This window comes from Stegodyphus dumicola, chromosome 6 (genome assembly GCF_044657685.1).
Source record: "Stegodyphus dumicola isolate Sdum_Otavi_A_Nest chromosome 6, ASM4465768v1".
Classification (NCBI taxonomy): Eukaryota; Metazoa; Arthropoda; class Arachnida; order Araneae; family Eresidae; genus Stegodyphus; species Stegodyphus dumicola.
In genome coordinates, this window is record NC_140773.1 from 59415222 (window position 1) to 59436051 (window position 20830).

The window sequence follows — 20830 nt, forward strand, 5'->3', positions numbered from 1 at the left end:
ATTTGAAGTTCCAAATTTCGCCTTTCAGGTGACTACAGGGCGGTAATCTATCGTGGCAACAATTTAAAAAGTGATAAGATGTTTATGGTGAACCAACGCAAAATACCGTTTCGAGACTTGATAGCCCTTCTGGGCTAAAAACACTTGCACAACAGTGCGATAGCACGATACAATCAATCATAAGATTTTTCACATTAGTTTTATGTAAACATAATTAATTATCAATAAGCCAGTTTAGCTTTTGTGAGGAAAGATATCAGTTAACTACTGTTAATCTGATTTTCTTTCTCATGATAAATCTTTGTCCCCACTGAAAGTTGACTGGAAAATTCCAGTGGACCCTAGCAATACTCTCCTTTTCTAGTCCAGGGTTTCTTAAACTTTTTTCAGTCGCGACTTCCTTTTATCACTGAGATTTTTTCGCGAACCCCAGGATCCCATAATATTTACAAAAATTTTGTGGGACCCCATAAGTATTGCGCAAATCCGACACACGAGTGAGTGAAATTGTCAATTTTTTCACTTGTTACTCTAATATACTTTGCAGTTTTAGGTCATTAACTTTAAGTTCTAATTTTAAGACATAGAAAAATGGGAAAATTTTAAATAAGTAACAGACAAAATGACAGCTTCACGTGCAAAGCAATGAAAATGAACGTTTATATTATAAAAAGAATGCGTCGAAACGTTTTCGTTTTTTTCTTTGTCTGTATTGCCTTATCTATTTTCAGATACATTGTGTAAAAATACTTGGTAATTGTAAAATTTTTATAATAAGTTAAAGAAATATCAAAACTGCTAAAATTTTTGAAACGCTAAAAATTTTGCTAAAAAATTTGAAACGCGGGACCCCTGCTGCAGGTCCCGCGTTCCACAATTTAAGAAACCCTGTTCTAGTCTATACTCAATATCTTTGCTCTCGTACAAATACACTGGTTGGCTTTGCTGCCATACTTGAGTCAAACCTAATCAAGTTTTAGTAGTGCCGCAGATGACATTTTAATAGGAACGACAAACTGTAATATAGTTTCACTTTTTGTATTCAAACAATATAAAATGTTTTTTTCAGATCTTATTAAAGAACATTCATTAATAGTTAGAAAAATGATTAAAATTTGAGACTTGCCAAAACAAGACTGTCTGTAGCAGCGTATTTACAAAGTATTATAATTGCATGATATACTCAAAGCCCGACTTAGCTTAATTGGGGCCGGGGGAAAAACTTGTTTGGGGGTCCCCTTCTGCTTCACTATTTCAGTAATGAAAAACAAAACTTTATGGAAGTATTTAAATTTATCGTATAACAAGAAAACTGTCTAGAACCTAAAATAACTATAAAGTTCCCTTCCCCTCTAATGATCAGACGAAATATCGTTCTGTCCATTTTATTTTTAGTCCATTTAGCGAAAATTTAGCTGAATTCCGCCCTAGAAAGCCATGGATTTACGAAATATAGATTTTTTGTGTTCATACGATAGATTAATGAAGAAGCTAACATAAAACTGACGGATTTTACACGGTACTGATATTTTGTTTAAAAAAAAAGTTCATTAAAGAAGGAAACTTAAACTTTCTATTCGATTTGGGCCCTCCTCTGATATGGGGTCCAGGACAACTGCCCCGTTTGCCCCTGCCTTAGTCAGGCTCTGGATATACTAACATCAAGAAAAATGAGTATGAATAGGCACAACTTGTGACTTTATTTGAAACCGGATAAACAATGGCGATGTTATGTGAAAATGATTACAAGTGATTTAAGCTTTTTTACATGCTTACTTATAAACTCTAATTTTTGATTATATAATTAAATAAGGAACAAATAGTTCTTTCAAAATGCTGTCTGAATAACTGACATAAATTTCACTGTATTTCGCCCGGATTTCATAACCGATGTAAGTTCATAATTGGATAAGTTATTTTACTTTCATATGATAAGGCTTACAAAATTACTTTGGCTTTTATGTCTGAAATCTTACGTAATGTTAAAAGGCTTTTGGTATCGAGGCTTATAAATAAGATGGCATTTTTAATAGATATATGACCGAAAATTTTATTTTCCAATTATTTAGTTTCTCTACCATCAGTTGCATTTTTTTGTGAGTTCAACTATCTGAAATTTTCATCTGGCATTCATCATTTCCTGAGCTTTTACTGTATACGATTATCGGCAGCGTTATGTACATTTAAATTTGCTTTATATAAAAAGATTTCACTTAAAATATATAATTGAGTTCGGAGTGAAGCATTAAAGATTCTAATAAATTATGCTATTACTTTTCATTAATTTAATAGTTTAAAAATGATAATCAAGATAAAAATAATTCGATTATTAAATTATGGATGCCAAACTGATATGTCTTCTGTGATGTGAAGCTCGGTTAATGTAATTTCATAATGTAACTGTGTATGCATATTAATTTCCATACATGATTTACATGAAAATAAAATGTTAAAAAGTAAAATTTTAAAGCATGTTTTGTGTAAAATGTAATGAAAATTTACAGTTGAAAATGTTGAATAAAAAATGAGTTTAAGGAAATAAGCCCAACTATAGTAGATTATTTGACAAATAAAGTTGTTCAAAATAATGTCTTCTTAATTAATTTAATGAGTGGTGTTCTACTGTAATAATAAATATGAATATAAAGTATGAATAATAGCAAAAAACATTTAATACTTAAGATTATAGAACAAATTACCTCATTAGAAATAAATTGTGGCCGATTAACTCTTATGCATTTCACAGCTTGGAAAATATCCACCTCTTGATCTGATTGTATTCTATCACACAAATACAGTGCAGCACAAAATATACCACAAGCTGTAGCACCATCTCTAAAAATGGGAAAAAAAACAAACAACAACAACAACAAAAAAAAAAAAAAAAAAAATTGGAGTGAATAGAATCACGTGTGTTATTACATGGAAATATCTTTGTAGCATTATATTGGAAAAAAAAAATAGAATGAGCAAATTTGCAATTAAAACCTAAATATATATTTCATGAAGCAGTTTTATCTTCTCTCAATGAATATTTTCATAATGCTTTATACAGAACCAAACGTATTATAAAGTCACTGTAGCAGTTAAATATATATTGTCATTTTCATGTAAAAATATTATTATGGTAATCATGTAATAAGTAATCTACTGTTTTTAGTTAGTTATTCATTGTTACTTCCTTGTACGAAATAAAAAGGAAATATGCGAAAAATTTCGGATATCATATTTCAACGAAAATATTGATTTTGACCGCTATCCAATGCAATTTAATGATGTTTTTGCGTGCCATCCGCAAGTAAGGATAGAATAAGGGACTCTTTTCCCCAAAAAAAGTTATAAAACTGATTTAAAATGAATTCTGAAGAGAATTTTTCGTGGCATCTGTGCATACGTACGTATGTTACCTTACAAATATGAGATGAGATACACTGCGAAAAAAAATGGTTGGGCGGGCAGTTCTCTATCTCCCGTTCTACGGGACCGATTGACGAAATTCAAATTACGTTTTTCTTGTATCGAAAACGCACTTAGGATATATATTAGATTTATATATAGCATTGTTCTAATATAGGTATTTTGACACAAAAATCGAACTTTTTCGGAAATAATATGACAAATTTTTTTCCATATTTCGATTCTACGATTAAAATTATGCCTAAACATAAAATTTTGTAAAATATGGTGCGAAATTCATGGAGAAATTCAAAAATTATCTTGGCGCATTTTTTTCAGTTTGTGACTTGGCGAACTTCTTAATATATATCAATCTATTTTCCTTTCCCTTTTTACATTATGCAAGAGCGGAAAAAAGGCACTTCGTTCCTACTTTCAAATAATTTTAACAAAGTGCCTAAACCACATTTCATGTTTTATTATCGCTTTCTACAAAGATGCCAAATTTCAAAACGCACCGATATATAAAATCACGTATATCTTCGGAAATTTTGAATAAAAACTCTAATATTTTGCAAGTATGCTTAGAATAAGATGATGGTAAAACTTTGGTAGCTTGTAGTTAAAATTTTTTTCGAAAAATTTATAAGAATTATTTAAAAATACAAATTTTAAAAATAAACATAAAAAACGGGCAAGTTTTTTTTTTTTTTTTTTTTTTTTTTTTTTTTTTTTTTTTTTTTTTTTAAGTTTGAAATGAACTTAAATTTCAAAACGTGAAAAGAAGAATCAAATAAGTTTAATGAAAAAAGAGAGATTAATAAATATATACCAAAATAAATTAGCATTGAGGAGTCAAAATTTTGACAGCTACTCGAAACTACTATTGAAAACTAGTCGTGTGATTTTTACCAAACTTAGCAGTTTGGCATAATTTTAGTCGTAGAATCGAAATATGAAAAACAAATTGGCATTTTATTTTTGAAAAAGTCCGATTTTATGTCAACATACCTGCATTAGAATCCTAAATCGCGCTTTCGAGACAGGAAAAACGCAAGTTGAAATTTATCAATCGGCCCAGTAGAACGGGAGATATAGAACTGTCTCCCTTCTCCCTTCTTCTTCTTCTTTTTTTTTTTTTTTTTTTCGCAGTTTACATCAAATCTGATCATTAATCAGCAATATCTAAGCCCATTTCATCATATGAGGGATGACACTTTATATATCCATGACACTGTCCAATTCAATATTATATCTATTAAGCATTTCACTTTGATCAAGTATCACCTTTTTGAATCACTTAAAGATAATGTATGTGTTTATAAGACCTGAATGAAAATAATGATTTTATGGTTTTACTGCAGCAATAAGGTATTTTTTCATAAGTGCTTTGTGTGTTAGGATTATTTGTTTGTTAGGATTATGTGTGTTAGGATTTCTGTGTTAGGATTATGTGTGTTAGGATTTGTGTGTTAGGATTATGTGTGTTAGGATGTGTGTGTTAAGATCCACAAGGAGCGGTACGTCCTCGCTCCTTGGGGAATCTGTTCTTCCTCCGGCTATTGTTAGTGCCGCCTCGCTGAAAATTCGATCACGTGGTGATTTACCTGCGGACTTTTAGATGCTGGAATACGTTACGGTGTTCAGTCCGGAATCTAGGGGGGGGGAAGCCGAGGTCTATACTCCGGGCGGCAAATTCAAGCGTGGCGCGAGATCGTATTTGGAATGTTGTCAAATTTTGATACAACATTAGTAGTTTTAAAGCCAGGTTTAAAACCTCGTTTAAGAATATTTATAATTAATTACTCGGAAACCTTTTAATGGAACAAACAGTTAAATGTAAGCTAAGTGCAGCCGAATACGACTCTAAAGATAAAATCAGAGAGAGGACAATAGAGGAACTCCAGGCGTCACTGACAAGGTCAGACGACCCTGTCCCTCTGCCAACCCAACATGCAATTTTATTACTGTACTCCGTAAACGCCTTGGTCTTTGGTCCCTGTAAGTGACGCCTAGAGTCTCTCTGTTATCCTCTCTCTAGGCAAAGAATCTATTCTTTGCTCTAAGTGGGTATATTCGTGGCCTTCGAGATTAGATGGCCTGGTCAGCTGCAGAATCACGTGATTTGACGTCACGTAAGGCGTCTGAACTTTCACCCTTCGCACTGCAAGCGAAGACTTCTTATTACGTTGATTGCGTGCTGTATATTTTTATTATTCATGTCTTTTTTATTGCTAAATTTAAGTAATGTTGTTAAGGGTATTTTCGTTTTTAAATTGAGATTACTAGTTAACTTATTTATTAACAAGAATAACGATCGACGTTCTAGGTAGAGCTGTCTTCATCGTGCCTGCACGATGTTGCGTTCCAGCATGCAAATCCAATTACGATGGCACTAATGAATATGTATCAGTATTCAAATTTCCAAAAGATACAGTAAAACGGGATTTATGGATCAAAAAAATTCCAAGGAAAAATTTTATTTCAAGTGATCGCAGATGAATTCAATGTGAAAAACATTTCGAAAAGATGATATTATTCGCTATGATTATTTACCAGCAAACGAAGGTACTTTTATTCAGATGTGTAGAGGGCATCCTAAATTAAATAACGATTCTTACCCATGCATTTTTTCTCGTTGTCCAAAATACTTATTTGAAAGTCCAACCCCTCAGAGGATGAGCAGGGAGGAAAAAAGAGCTAAGATGGAGAAGCATATTTTTAATGAATTTTTGAGAAAGGACAAAATAGCATCATTTGAGGATTTTTCTTCTATGTTACCAAATAAATTAAATATTTCAGATACTTCAAATATTATTTTACACAAATCTGTTGCTGGTATTTATATTTTATTGCTCAGTTTTCATCCATATCCTAAAATTGAAAAAATATCTTTGTATCGCTTCATATAGATATAGCAGTTTATCTAGGAGATAAAGTTGTTCCAGTTGAAAGTAAAGAACCAGTAAAGAAGTTGAACAGCATTCTTTACTGGTCAAACTTACCGAGATATATGTTCAAAACATTAACATGTTTGATGTTCATGAAACTTGTTTAATGTGTGGAATTCCCTTTTTTAGCAGATTAAAAAAAAATAATGAGCACCGTTTCAAATATTTGTTTAAACAATTATACTAAAGTTCTTCAAAATAATATGCATACAAAAATCGATGAAAGGAAACTTAAAAAAATCAAGAATACGTGATGAAAAGATATGAGTATGTAAATGACATTGTTTTATTTTTTAAAAATAGTGTACTAAATATGATGCAGTTCAAATATATTTTCAATAATGTATCTTTTACATTTAAATTTATTAATCCTTTTGCTGTTTCCTTATTATTTGATAATACTTCATAATTTTTCAAAATAAATTATCAATTGCGATTAATTATTGCTTCAGTATACTAGTACAACTTGCACAGTATTTCCTAATTAGACAGAAATCATGGTTTGTTCTATGTATAGTTGTTTTGAGGTTTTCGTTGGCAAATTTATTGATTTTACGCTGTGAAACATTATATGGATGGCTTTTATTTGTAAATATATTATTTATTATGCATCTACATATAACTAATAATGTAAATATTATTAAATGATGTAAATATCCTTATAATTATTGCTATAAATAACATATAAATATGTGAAAATTATTCGTTTTCTGTAATGTTGCAGCAAAATTGTAATTTATTTAATTTACAAAGGTTTGAGATTTAAATTTTTTCTGTGGCTTTTCTGTTCATTTTATTAGATAGTAATTTAAATGAATTAAAAATACATTTGCATAATGTTTGGAAGCTCTGAAATATTTATAGTTTTAAGGAAAAATTATTTTTTATGTCTTTTAATTTGCTAAATTATATTTACTTTTGTTAGTGAATTATTTATATTTCTAAATCTTTTCATTCCTTTCATTCTTCTCCTTCTCAAACTGTAAAGACATTTTTATGTTAATAAATAACAGCCTTTTTATTTACTTATTTCAATACTTTCTTTTTTGAGTGTATTCTAACAAATTATTACAATACATTGTAAAAAAAAAATGCACAAGATAACCTAAAACATGGCATAGAATATTTCGTGAATATTTCTTAAAAAATAATATTTATTAAGTTATTAATCTTAACTGCAAATGAATATACGACCTTTTATATACGTTTTCAAGTCTCTGGAAATTTAATTATTATGCATTATTAAAAACAAAACACTCTAAACATCGAACGAAACGCTCGCATTCAAATCTGAAGCAAAGAAAGTCACTGAAGAATCGGACGCCTTTCGTGACGTCACTCGTAGCTAACCAGGCCATGTTATCTCGAAGGCCACGGTATATTCAAGTGAGAAACAGAACAATAGCATAGAGGGCTTTGTTTTCATACAGACGCCTCTTGCGAAATAAACGGGGAAGCGTTGTAAATTGTGACCCTTTCCTAATACCCAATACAAATTAACCTTGGACCAATCTGGACCAACGAAATAATTCAAATTAACGTACGTCGAGAATGCACAGCAAAAATGAAGTAAAGCATTTTGACTTTTTTTGCAGCTAGTCGGCAACTTAGGTGTTAAAAAGGGATTTATTATTTTTAGATTTTTTTTTAGTTTAAAGGGTTTTTTTTTTTTTTTTTTTTTCATTATCTTTTAATATGCCTGCTTCCAGTATTCTTCACTATATTTAGCGAGACGCAGCCATGTAGTTAGCCCGCGCATCCGCGATGCGGCCCTAAGTCTGTTGAGTGTAATTACGTCAATTTTTAGCTTTTCTTATTAAGGCAAGTTATACTGTTTAGGGTAAAAGAAATAGTAAGAGCGTCTAAAAAAACTTTCAGAGGCAGAATATATTAGAAAAAGAGCAAACGATAGGACCGAACAGAGAAAACAAATTGCAGCTAAAATGAAAAAACGGTTTCACGGAAAAGACGAACCGCCAAACCCTGCCGCAACTTTCGATGGCGCTGAGATTCTAAAGGATATTGATATTTCTTGCAACTTGAATGACCAAAATGAAGAATCTTCATCTATCATCTTCAAACACATTATACTTCAGGAAACGAGAGAGCAACCTTCTTCATCGATCTCAAACGAACATCTAGAGGACATGAAATTAGGATATAAAGTATTTTCTCATTTATGTGCGTATGGGCAGCAGAAAGGAGACTTATAAACTTTTGATTTGTCGTACCTAGAGGTAGTTGGCCAATCACAGAAAAAAATTAACGGTCTTTCTTAAGCAGTCAAGCTGTATTATTAGTCGAAAAACATCCAGAAAACGTAGACCTTAGGTCCACTGAACGTAGTGAAAGCATTTGACATCTTCAGTAACAAATACTGAAAAGATTAACAGATTTTGGCTTATATATTCTAAAACTAAAAAGGCAATTTTTGTACACCCTGTGAGATTTACCAGAAACATGCCATTGCCGCTACATCAGCTCTGTGTACTGCAGGATTCTTTATTGGAAAAAGCTTCAGAAAGGTTAATTGAGCACGAAGCATCTGAAATCCCCAGAAAGTGCACGATTAAGTGGAAAATTCGACTATAACAAATGAAATCATGTCAATCCATCGATTGCATTAAGCGAAAAATTCACACAGAGAAAGAAAAATGGAGAGAGATCCTACAGGTAGTTAGGGATGCTGTACTGTATCCTTCAACAAACTGTCTTTCTTTCCGTGGATCTGATGAAACCCCTAGCAATCTGCTCACAAAGTGTCCTCGGCCTAGTCAAGGCAATTTTTTTGAATTTAATGACTGCTTGCCAAACATAACTCAACTCTTAAGTATCAGTTGGAACACCTAAAAAAGGGACAAGTATCATATTTAACAAAGATAATTCAAAATAAAATTACTGACATAATGGCGAAAACAGTTTGCAATAGCACTTTAAACGATATTAAAGAAGCCAAATTTTATACAATAATGTTCGATTGCATTTCAGAGTCGCATACAGAACAAATGAGCCAGGTGACTCGATACTTAAACAAATATGTGGTGATGTGTGGGAAATAAAGGAGAGCTTTTATTGATTTCATAGAAGCTGGTGGAAAGACAGGAGAATGCATTTCTCAACGGATTGTGGGAAAACTTACATTTGATGTTAAGACATAATAATACGCCGAACAATAAGAACAAAATTTAAGACGTCATTTGCCCTTTCGATAAATAAGACGTCATTTGCGCTTTTGCAGCTGAGGATGATGGTTCGGTAAAACCATCGAAACTAGTTCTGTGAAAATTTGAAAATATAACTCTGATTTTTGTTGTTTGACTTCTGAATTAGTAAATGACACTTGATGATTTGGGATATTGGACAATGTGGTGGTCAATCTGACGATAACGGACCTAATATGGCCGGTACTTATAAAGCAGTACAAGCCAGGATTACAGAAACGAATAAGCTGGCCGAATATGCGCTATGTTTGGCTCACTCTTTGAGTCTTGTCGGTGTGCATTCTGCCTCATTCTGCCCCGAAGCAGTTAACTTATTTGGAATTATCCAGGAGATATTTAGCTTTTTTTTCCAGATCCACTATTCAATGGGATATTACGAAAAGATGTACAAAAACCGAATTAAAAGGAAGCAGCCAGACGAGATGGTCGGCAAAATATGCGGCTGTGAAAGCCCTACTTACGAATTTACCAGAAGTAGTAAAATCCCTGAAAGAAACCTTTCTCTTAGTGCGGAATCAAAGTACGAAGCAGGACATCTGCTACATGTTGTAAAAAATTTTGAATTTATTATCAACCTGACAATTTGGGCTAATATTCTTCGAGAAATCAATAATTTTAGGATCTACTCTAGTTTATGTGGAACAAAAGAGAAATACTTTATACTATAACTCCAGAATGTAATGATAATGTACATTCAGAATAGCTGACAATATTATTTGAAATTGCTGAATGATATACTTACAAACATATTACAGTAATAGGCAGTTTACATTGCGATGGATTTACTTTCTTTAATACTGACAGCAGAGAAGAAGTATCAGAAGGCAAATTATCAGTAACTGGCCAGTTAAGTACTTGAAAAATATTCACAGGTAGTGGCTCTTTCTCTTCCTGTAAAAAATAATAAAATTTAATAAATTTAGATTTAAATGTGCATTTCATTTCACAATTATCTAATAAATGATAAGTTAAAAATATCTGTTAAAACTTTATTCAGCTTATAATTGATATAAAATGGAAGTAATATATTTAAACAATAAATAAATGCACTGAATATGTATTTAATTTATTCCTTTGAAGTATATAACTTTCTGTGTTGAGGAGAATGTGTATTAAGAAAGTCTTTTTAGGTGAATAATATGACTCCTGTTCGCATTATGCATGTAATAGAACTATTAATGCATCATGTAATTAAACTCATTTCACATAGAATAGAAGCATTATGAACTTATCAGTTTTTGCTATTGCGTTGTATCTGCTGTTGGTGGAAGAGCCATTGGTAGGGAATTCATTATTTCAAAATTAAAAAAAATTATTTTTCACTATCCTATACTAAAAAGACACATTTTATCTAAATGACGTAGTAATTATATTTTGCTAGCTGATAAATTAGAGAAAAATAAACTGAAAAGCTATGAACAAGTTATTTAAAATTTGATTTTGCTTACCTTGCTTTAGAGGGCAGGGGAAAGAGACTTATAATTAAAAACATATCTTTTGCCTATGGCTATTTCTAACGTAGAATTGTGAAATTAAAATGTTAAGAAAAACCAAACGTAGAAGTACAAGCCTAGAAGTATAAAACTAACCTAGAAAACCTAGAAGTATAAAAACAATAAATATTATTTTAAATAATGAATAAATTGAGACCAAAGCTTGAGCTAAACAATGTGCTAAAAGTTGCACTAAAAATAGTAGGAATAATTAAAATGAAGCTTTTTTTTTTTTTTTTTGGAATAAGAACTAAATCTTTATATACAAAGAAAGGCACGGGAATACAAAATTATTCTTAAAAAAAATCTATATTTTAGCCATACAGGGTTTGGACTGTTTTAACTGGAGTCTCTGACTTCACTTGGGAGTTTCAGGCAATAGCGGAACTTGAAATGTAAAAATCCCTTCCCATTTCTGAGCAGGCAAAAGAATTCGTTAATTTCTGTGACTCAAAGGCAGCTAGCTCTATAGGCAATTCTGGATGGGAACGCCCTGATTACCTACGGGATCCTTTTTCGTCTGAACGAGCTTCAAAAGTTGGATAAGGTCTGCATTCTTCAATGGTTGCTAGTGCATGTTAGCATCATTGGTAATGAGAACGCAAATAAACTGGCAAAAGAAGTTCGAAATCTCAACAATACTAACATAGACGTCACCCTCTCAGACGCAAATGCCATAGCCAAATACAGATTGAAGGATCATTTATTTCTGATAAAACCATAACATCATCCATAATATCAACGGGGATCGCTGCTTATAACAAACTATAGTCAGGCTTAGAACGGCCTGCAAAGAGGATTGAAAATTGACAGAAAGGGTAGGTAAACCTACAGATACTGTGTCATAACTGCCCGGACACAAAATTGACAAATGCGCACATTTTTTATTGTCCGCAATTCTTGCAGAATTTGTAAAAATTTGGGTCTTGTTTAAGAGACTGAACCTCTGCAAGCATAATATTTTGCAGATTTTCAGGGTTGTCATCTTCGCCCATGGCACTATTTGAATAGGCTTTATCATAGACACAACATAAACTGCTACATTAGTGAGTAACTAATTTCTTCATTTGAAAAATTGTATACACTTGTGGGCTTTCACTTTTAGCTGTGTCAAATTGTTCATTATGTAGTTCGATAACAGGGCTGTACCCCTTCAATACCATGGTTGATATTATTTCATGATAACAAGCCTCTTAAAAGATGTGTATTACGTAATATCTCGTTTTATTTTTTTCAACTATTTTAGATACTGTGTTTTCTTGTACTTTTATATACAGATTTCCTCTTTGATTTTCCCTGCCCATTTTGCACTATCAAATTTTAGATGTTCTGAAAAGATTGTAAAAATTTTTCATCATTGGATAAAAATAAATACAAGTTGAATACAAGTTTTCTTATGCAATTTTTACTTCATATGTTAGACCATATGAATATAGTCGATATTTGTCAAAATTATACAGGTTCATTAAATAATTCATACACATAATTAACAAAACTTATTCACAGGACATTCATATTAGTATTTTCTTACTAAAACCAAATTTAAAAATCAGCCAGGTTTCCAGTCTGTATTGTGCTAGTTTGTAAATCATGAAGCTAGTTTTCATTTATTTATACAATTTGGTGATGTAGGGCGTCAGTTTACAGAGATGTACAACAACAGAGAAAACGTTTCTTTCCTTATATTAATTTAAAAATTAAACTGCATAAGAAGTAGAAATTAAAAATAGCAATTTCTGTTGTTTTGAAAATTCTCATTTCTTTTTAAAAATAAGTAACTATTTAATTTAGATAGTTTTATGCAATATTTATTTAACTAATTGTGTGCCCTCAATATGTAATTAAGAATATATTGTTGGAATAAAAAAGGATGTTTTTTATATTAAAGTTTTAAATACATAATTTTTTAATTTTTAAAACAAAAATACAAAATATTTCTTACCATCTCACTTGGAATTCTCAAGTATAGTTCTCTAACTATTGTATTATCTTCTGTTTTTACACTCTGGCATTCAACTTGAAGGTTGCCAAAAACTTCCAGATCAGAAGATGGCCATAGTTGTGGATTTTTCTATAATAAATATTATATATGAAAAACGGCATATGGAATAAAAGTAATAAGTACAGTGTATGTGAAGATCTAATACTCATTTATACACATATAATTATTAGAAAATATAATTCTGCTGATATTATTTACATGTTGAAAATGAATATTTTTAAAAATATATATATGATTAAAAACTTAGCTATAATCAGATAGTTAACTATTTACATGTATGATCCTTATTTCAAGAAGATAAAGCAAGTAGATAATTTATATTGATTCAACAATAACGGCTCTCTGCCTTGGAAACGGATGCTTTCAAAGGCATTTACAAAGGAAACTTGTTCATATTGAAAAATATTGTTGCGTGGGTTCGTAATAGATTGAATGCCCACAGCTTCGATGATAGGTTGATAAAATTTATCAACATTTTCATTTAAGCATGATTCCTTGAAAGAAATTCATTAGAGAGATATTTCTCATTCAATTAATTGAGTTCTCACTTCGCGGCAAGGCAAGTATACATAAAACCTCAAAATATCTTCATTAAAAATTGGAAAATACAGAAAAGCCTAAAACACTAAATACAGTTAAAACTATTTTAAAAAAACAATTTTTACAATTAAAATTAGAGTTTCTATGCAAAAGCAAGCAATTCAGCCAGCGGATAAGAAGGCAGATTTTTCGGTGCACAAAACTGAAAGATTACTTTTGTTCCCACTCGACAAAAAGGCACTGAAGCTGCAGAAACATTCTTAATTCTATTCTGCTAAGTTTCAAAAGTAAACGAATATGGTTGTTGTAGTAAGAAAAATTAGGCTTAGCTGCACTGAAACCACTTTTAAATTATTGATAATACTACAACTATTGCATGAAGATTAACTAAAGCCATAAAAACTTTAATCGGAAAATAAGAATAACATAATTCAATTATTTTGAAAGAAAATCTGCACAATTTACCAACATATAAAAATAAAAATAAAATAAAAAAATAAAAAAAAAACTGAGGTCTCTGTGCCGAGTAACAGAGTGGGTATATATGTATATATATATACTTATGGTACGGCTGATTGCAACCAAAAAGGAAGGTGCACAACTACATGTTATAGCAGTTCTATATAGAAAATTTCAACCTTCTGAGGCTAATTGTTTTTTAGCTATACAAGATACACACATTCATACGCACCTACGACGTACAGGCGTCATTAAAAAATATTTTCTGAATCCATTTTAAGTCAACTTTATAATTGCTTTGGGAAAAAGATTCCTTTATTCTGTCCTTACTTTCACGAAAACATCGTTAAATTGCGTTCGATGGCGGTCAAAATGGATATTTTCGTTGAAATATGATACCCGGAATTTTTCGTGATTGCAATACTTCCTTTACTTCGTACAAGGAGGTAAAAAGGCATAAATTTTCCATTTTGTGTTTTGCCAGATAACAGGGTAATCATAATATGAAACTGTATTTTGGAAAAATAATTTTTGGAAGTGCGACATTAAAGCATGCTAACAACAAACTGCAATTTTTGTTGATTTCGTAATTTGTTGGAAATTATTATTATTATTATGATGATGATTTGAGTTTGACATTGCCAAAACATAAATAGTTTCATCATTTAAAACACTTCTGTAATTAGAAGTGTATGACTATGACCGACAACTTCGAAAATTAAGGTTAAGGATTTTTAAGTTGGGTAAGGAAGTGGGTATGTATGTGAAATAAAAAAAGGAAGGTGTACAACTAAATGTTATAGTAGTCCCATATACAAAATTGCAATGTTCTACGGCTAATCGTCTTTGAGTTGTGCGAGATACGTACACACAGACCTCACGAAAAAAATACCCCTTTGAATCCATTTTAAATATATTTTACAATCTGTTTTGCAAAAATCAAAGAGTCGAGTTCTTTATTTTGTCCTTACGTACAGACATCAGGCAAAGCAACGGTCGAAATGGATATTTCCATTAAAATATGATACCCGAAATTTTAAGCGATTATAATACTTTTACAGGTTACAAGGAAGTAAAAACGCATTTTTACCGAATCTTGGATATCAATGTCTTGTAAGAGTACAATAACAGTAGATTTTATTTCATAGATCATACTCCAAAAGTCAACAATTGTCTGAGGAAGAGGATATTGAGTAGCTATGTAAGCATTTTTCCATCTGTATCCCTAAAAATATAAAGATACAAATTTAACTACGATTAAAATGTGAGGAAATGGATGTAGTGTTTTAATTTCATAAACTAAAATCATATATAACTTATAAAACCAGACAAAAATTAATCTAAGATTGCTATTAGGAAAATAAAACTTATTAAAACCAGCTGTTACTTTAAAACTTAAATTTTAATCAATCTACATTTCATATTACACTACGCATTTCGTATAAAAGCAATTTTATTTTGCTCTTATACGAATTATTTTTATTTATTATATTTATAAGTTCTTCAGTAGATTTATTTTGTCTAATTTCCAAGTAGCCTAATTTTATCTAAAAGAGTTTTAAAAATTAATGTTTGCATATGCTCTATCAGATTAATACTTAGCCAGTAGTTCCAATATTCATGCTTAAAAACAACCTATTTTTATTGGCAGAAAATATGAAAAAAAAACTTTATATATTATTACTAATAAGCAAAACTGAAATATACTGGTCATTAAAATTAAAGTCTAATGAGAGAAATAAAACGTAACTGATACTTAATGAAAATCTAGAAATTTGTACAAAAGCATTCGTTAACAAAAATTACATTTGGCAACTGATTATTGGCAAAACACTGAAATTAAAACCGAATTTATGGAAACCGGAAAATGATGAAAAAATTAAGTCACCTCTTATGGAAAATATTTTTCTTTATGATGTATGGGCACCTCGGATAAATATGCATACTTTGATTACATACTGATACTTCACAACTCGATTACATAGACTTTACCGAAGTGTTGATCGCCCACCAGCGGCCGAGCGGTAAAGTCGCTGAACACTGGTAGTTCGGTCCGAGGTTCGAATTCCACGAACGGGCTGGCTGCATGGGCGTTTTCGTAGTTTTCCCCATGTGTAATGTGTATACGAGCCAGTTTCCCTTAGAAAGTCCTCCACGAAGGCGTCCCTCCCTTTAGGCAGATAGCCCTCGTGTGCTTTGCCATAATTGAATTGAATAATCCAATCCAATCCAATCCGAAGTGTTGATCAAGTCTTGAGGAACTGCACGCCACTCTTGGGAGGAATTTGGCTACCTGAAATTCAAATCCTTACGGCATCCCAACTATGCTCAATTAGGTTAAAGAGAGGTGAGTAATGTGGCCAATTCAAGCGATTACATACTGATGTATCACTGTACTGATGTACACACTTGTACTGATTACAAGAGTAAGTATTTTGACACCACATATGCTTGATGAGGCCCAGAATTGTCCTCCATTAGTAAAATCTCTGGACCTAAACAGTCTAACTTGAGGTTCCAATAACTCGTCGACGTACCTCCGAGCGGTTACAGAACCTTCTTCAAGACGTGCAGCTCGGTGCGGCCATTTGTTATGATTCCTCCCCAAGCCATTAAACTGCGGTCCAGGAAATGGGATATTTCACAGACAAGTGAAGGCAAGCTGCGTGTTCCTTCCTCTCTCCAGATCAAAACACGTCCAGAATCACTGTTCAGACTATATCTGGACTAGTCAGTAAACAATACTCGCGCCCAGTCGTCTTGGCTGTGATGAACACGACGACGACACTAGTTTAAAAGGGCTCTTGTAGAAGTTGGAGGGAGTGCGACACAAACTATTGGTTTTCTCGGGCATACAATCCAATCTCATGAAGCCTTCGTGCAGCAGTAGAATGGCTAATTCAGATTTCTCTGGCAGCCTGAAGGTGTGAAAGTCGTCTGTGGTCGTTTCGTTGTTTCTTCTAGCCAACAGCGACAGAAAACGGTCATCTGATGCAGTTGTCGCTCTCGGTCACCCTTGACCAGACTATTTGTCAACTGATTAAGTAGTTAAAAAGGGGCTACAGACTCTTGATACGATACTTTGAAGGATATTCAAGCCTTCGACGACCTGCATTTGTCTTTGATCTCCCTCGATTCTACCAATTATTCGCCACTTTGACCTTCACTTAAATGATGCCTTTGAGCTATAACTACTGAATACTGATCACCCTCAGAAACTACATTCACTTTAAACAAGACTCCAGATCGGAATTCCAACATGTATCCATTGCATACCACATTGTCAATCACTGAATTTCCATATTTCCGGAGCTAACGTATGGGCGGAAGTGCAATTTTATGTTCAGTTGTATTTAATTAACATAAATAATTACAGCGTTGGGGATTGGTACCATATTTTTCCTCATTATCCTTTAATTTTGATGACCAGTGTATAATTGCCAAAATGGAAATAATATAATAAAAAAGAATGCAAGCTACAACTTTAGAAATTAAGTAAAATACATCCTGTATTCTAGAAATGTTGTACTTATAAATGGATATCTGTTTTCTTAAAAAACAAAAGCAGTTACTTAGTTAAATATTATGCTAATTTTAAAGTTAAATTTAAAACATATTCATAGATGTATTTGCTTTTATATATTGTATAATTTTGCAAAAGTTATGAATATGTTTTGATTCGTATTTGAAATTATCAGAGAAAATGAGTATATTTTAATGTTTTAATTATGCTGCTCTTCATTAAAATTGCAACAACAAGAAGCTAAAACTATAAGGTCATATAAATCAAGGGTGGGGAGATGGGGTGTATATGATATATCATATAACATAATGATGATAAATTTAATAATCAGTCAATAATTCCAACGGTAAATTTTTAAGCACCTAGTTCCAGAGTAAGAGTTCTACGCAAAAGCAGATTTAAAAGACTGATTAAATACAATTTTTTCCACCACACGAGATTTCACTTCTTGAGTTATGACTTGTAGTTTGGCAGGGTGATGCCTTATATTCATCAACAAGCTACTTACCACCACTTTTACAAAAGAGATGGGCAGAATCCTTAAATTTAGAGATGTTTATAGATTTAGAAGATAACTACATGTTTGGGGGGGGAACTATTTCAATGTTGTAAATACCAGTGATTGATAAAAAATAGACAGAACAGCAATTAATCATAGTAAGTACTGGGCAGAGGCTAACTTCTTAGATAAATTGCCAGATCAGAAGAATGGCATATGGTGATCCTTAGTCTACTACGAGTAGATATCCATCTCATGTACTAAGCCTAGAAAGTCCATCAATATCTACAAAACGTACCAGAAAGCAATTGCATAATATTGGGTTATGATTCAGATGACTAGCAACAGGTGTTCTACTGACACCAAGCTAGGTAGTGCCACCAGGTGGTAGCTAGAGGCTAAACTAGAGAACTATCTTCTTCAGTAAAGAGTCTCGCTTCTGCCTATGAAGCAATGATAGTCAGAGATTGGTTTGGAGACCATACGTTCAAATCATCAACAAGCCTTCATGACAGAATGTCTGCTCCTAGAATAATGATGTGGGGTGTCAAAATGTATGGCAGTTAGATCTCTCTAGTCTTCCTTTTTGGTACATTGACAGTTCAGTGCTATGTTGATTTGGTCATTCCTGCCAAGTATTCCAGGAATCGTTTTTCAATATACATGTCTCAGCTGCATATTTGTTCATGTTACAGTGTACTTGATGTGCTATCATGGCCTGCTGCACTTCCAGACTTGTCTCTCATTAAATGCATTTAGAACATCATTGGCTAGTTATTGCAAAAGGGAAAGCTACTGTCTATCTTAATGATTTATGCACCTGAGTTCTTGCATCATGGCAAAACATTCTTCAAACAGTGATTAATGATCTCAGTGGTAGCAGACCAGGGCATGCATGTGTGGGTATTTCTGTGCATGATGATCATACTTCATATTAAATAAACTGAGATGATCAGAGTGTTCTGTTTTGATTTTTGATCTCTTGCAAATGATTTTCAAATATTCACAAACTTTTCTTCTTGGTACTGCAAATTCAACGTTCAGCAGTGTATTTACTGAAGTAAAAAATGAATTACTATTCATGCATGTAATATTATAACATATATATATATACATATCATATGTATAATATCAGACATAATCATTTGTATAATATTAGAAACTAAAATTCTTCAGAAATGCTTACATCAACAAACACAGCATTTATGTAGCCTGAATTTTCATAATTTCTTGGTAAAAATGGGCGAGAGGAATCAGCTGAAAATTTCAAAGCATTATTTTATTTATAATAACAAATATTACAGACTTTGAAGGCGTATACTACATAAATGCTGTATGAAAAATTACAAATTGTGATCAGAACAAGAGAGTTATAATAAAACATTGGTATAAGAAATACATTTGTTATTGAAAAAAAAAGACTGCATAGTTAAATATCTCTTGAATTATGTCTTAAAACTATGGCTCCAGTTAAAACAATTAAATCAAATATAGCAAATTCATACTGCAGTTATTTTGGATATGTAACAGCATGTATTAATAATATATGAAATTTAAATGTCCTATGTATATATTTCTCCATGAAAAATGTTTTTAAAGTAATTATTCAGCTAGAGATCTTTCGGAAAGAAGAGTGTACAATGAACAAAATTGATCCTGAAAAATTAGATTACTTAAACCACTTTCACTCAATGGAAAAATCGTCGCTTTTATCGGAACATAAACATTGGATTTGTTGAATTACAAAATTTTGAATGTGAAAAATGGTAATTTTAAACCAAAAGCTTTTAAATTTTGGTTTTCAAATGTAAAAGAGATTTTTTAGAAAACCGAATTAAAAAATTTAACATAGTATATAGCCAAACCCTAAGTACTGATTGATATCTTGGCTGATTTTTATCATATAATTCTTTTTTTCTGGGGGGGAGGAGACTAATTCAACTATTCAACTATATAAACTATTTTTAGCTCTGATTTTTTTTCCGTCCAGGAGGTGTACAAAAACATTGATTTAAAATTTCAGTTTCATATTTTTAATCTTTTAATAACAGAATTATGTGAATAAATTGTCATAATCTATGGTCATATTTGATTCTTTTCATAAACTGGAGTATTAGGTGTATAAAAAACTGATATTTGCTTTCTAAGCTTCTTTAAATAACCTATGTAAAATTCTACATAATGAAAAAAAAACATTATTATAATACATAATAAAAAATAAAGTAAGTAAAGAAATATACTACTGAATGAAGTATTAAAAATTTTTAATTACCCGATTCAGCAAAATGCAATAAAAATAAAAAATAATTGTTTAAATAATACATTATTGATCATAAAGATCTGAAATTATGGAACTTCTAACAAACGTGAATTTTGTAATAAAATTTCTTACAAATTTAAATGCGATCGTTCTTATGTAGAGATGAACCCATTTATAATGAAGTTGGTTTTAACAAATTTATCTATGACCTTTTACATTAAAAACCTTTTGTGTTTTTAATGTAAAAGGTCATAGATATCTCTTATAGTCTCTTGTATAGAAATTAAAAATGTCATCTCTTGTGTAGAAATTAAAAACCTTTTGTGTTTTTAATGTAAAGATCCCATGACCTTTTACATTAAAAACACAAAATTTGTTTCCCTTTAAGAAACATTTCTTAAGCCTCTGGACTGGTATAATTTTTTTTTGTTTATTCCTCTACATTCAAGTGGCAAGAAACATTACACATCTCTTGTGTAGAAATTA

General features: G+C 31.5%; 1 protein-coding gene across 1 annotated transcript in view; it reads right to left on the reverse strand.

The window, feature by feature from the left end:
- The window catches only part of LOC118182766 (receptor-type tyrosine-protein phosphatase T-like), a 163233-nt gene that overhangs the window by 4235 nt on the left and 138168 nt on the right, over window positions 1-20830 (reverse strand). Inside the window, exons 33-37 of the mRNA XM_085819657.1 lie at window positions 19271-19341; window positions 15153-15287; window positions 13004-13132; window positions 10311-10459; window positions 2700-2835 (exon numbers count right to left, since the gene is read on the reverse strand). Of these exons, the coding sequence (XP_085675783.1) occupies window positions 2700-2835; window positions 10311-10459; window positions 13004-13132; window positions 15153-15287; window positions 19271-19341 (620 nt within the window). The remainder of the gene's footprint in view (window positions 1-2699; window positions 2836-10310; window positions 10460-13003; window positions 13133-15152; window positions 15288-19270; window positions 19342-20830) is intronic.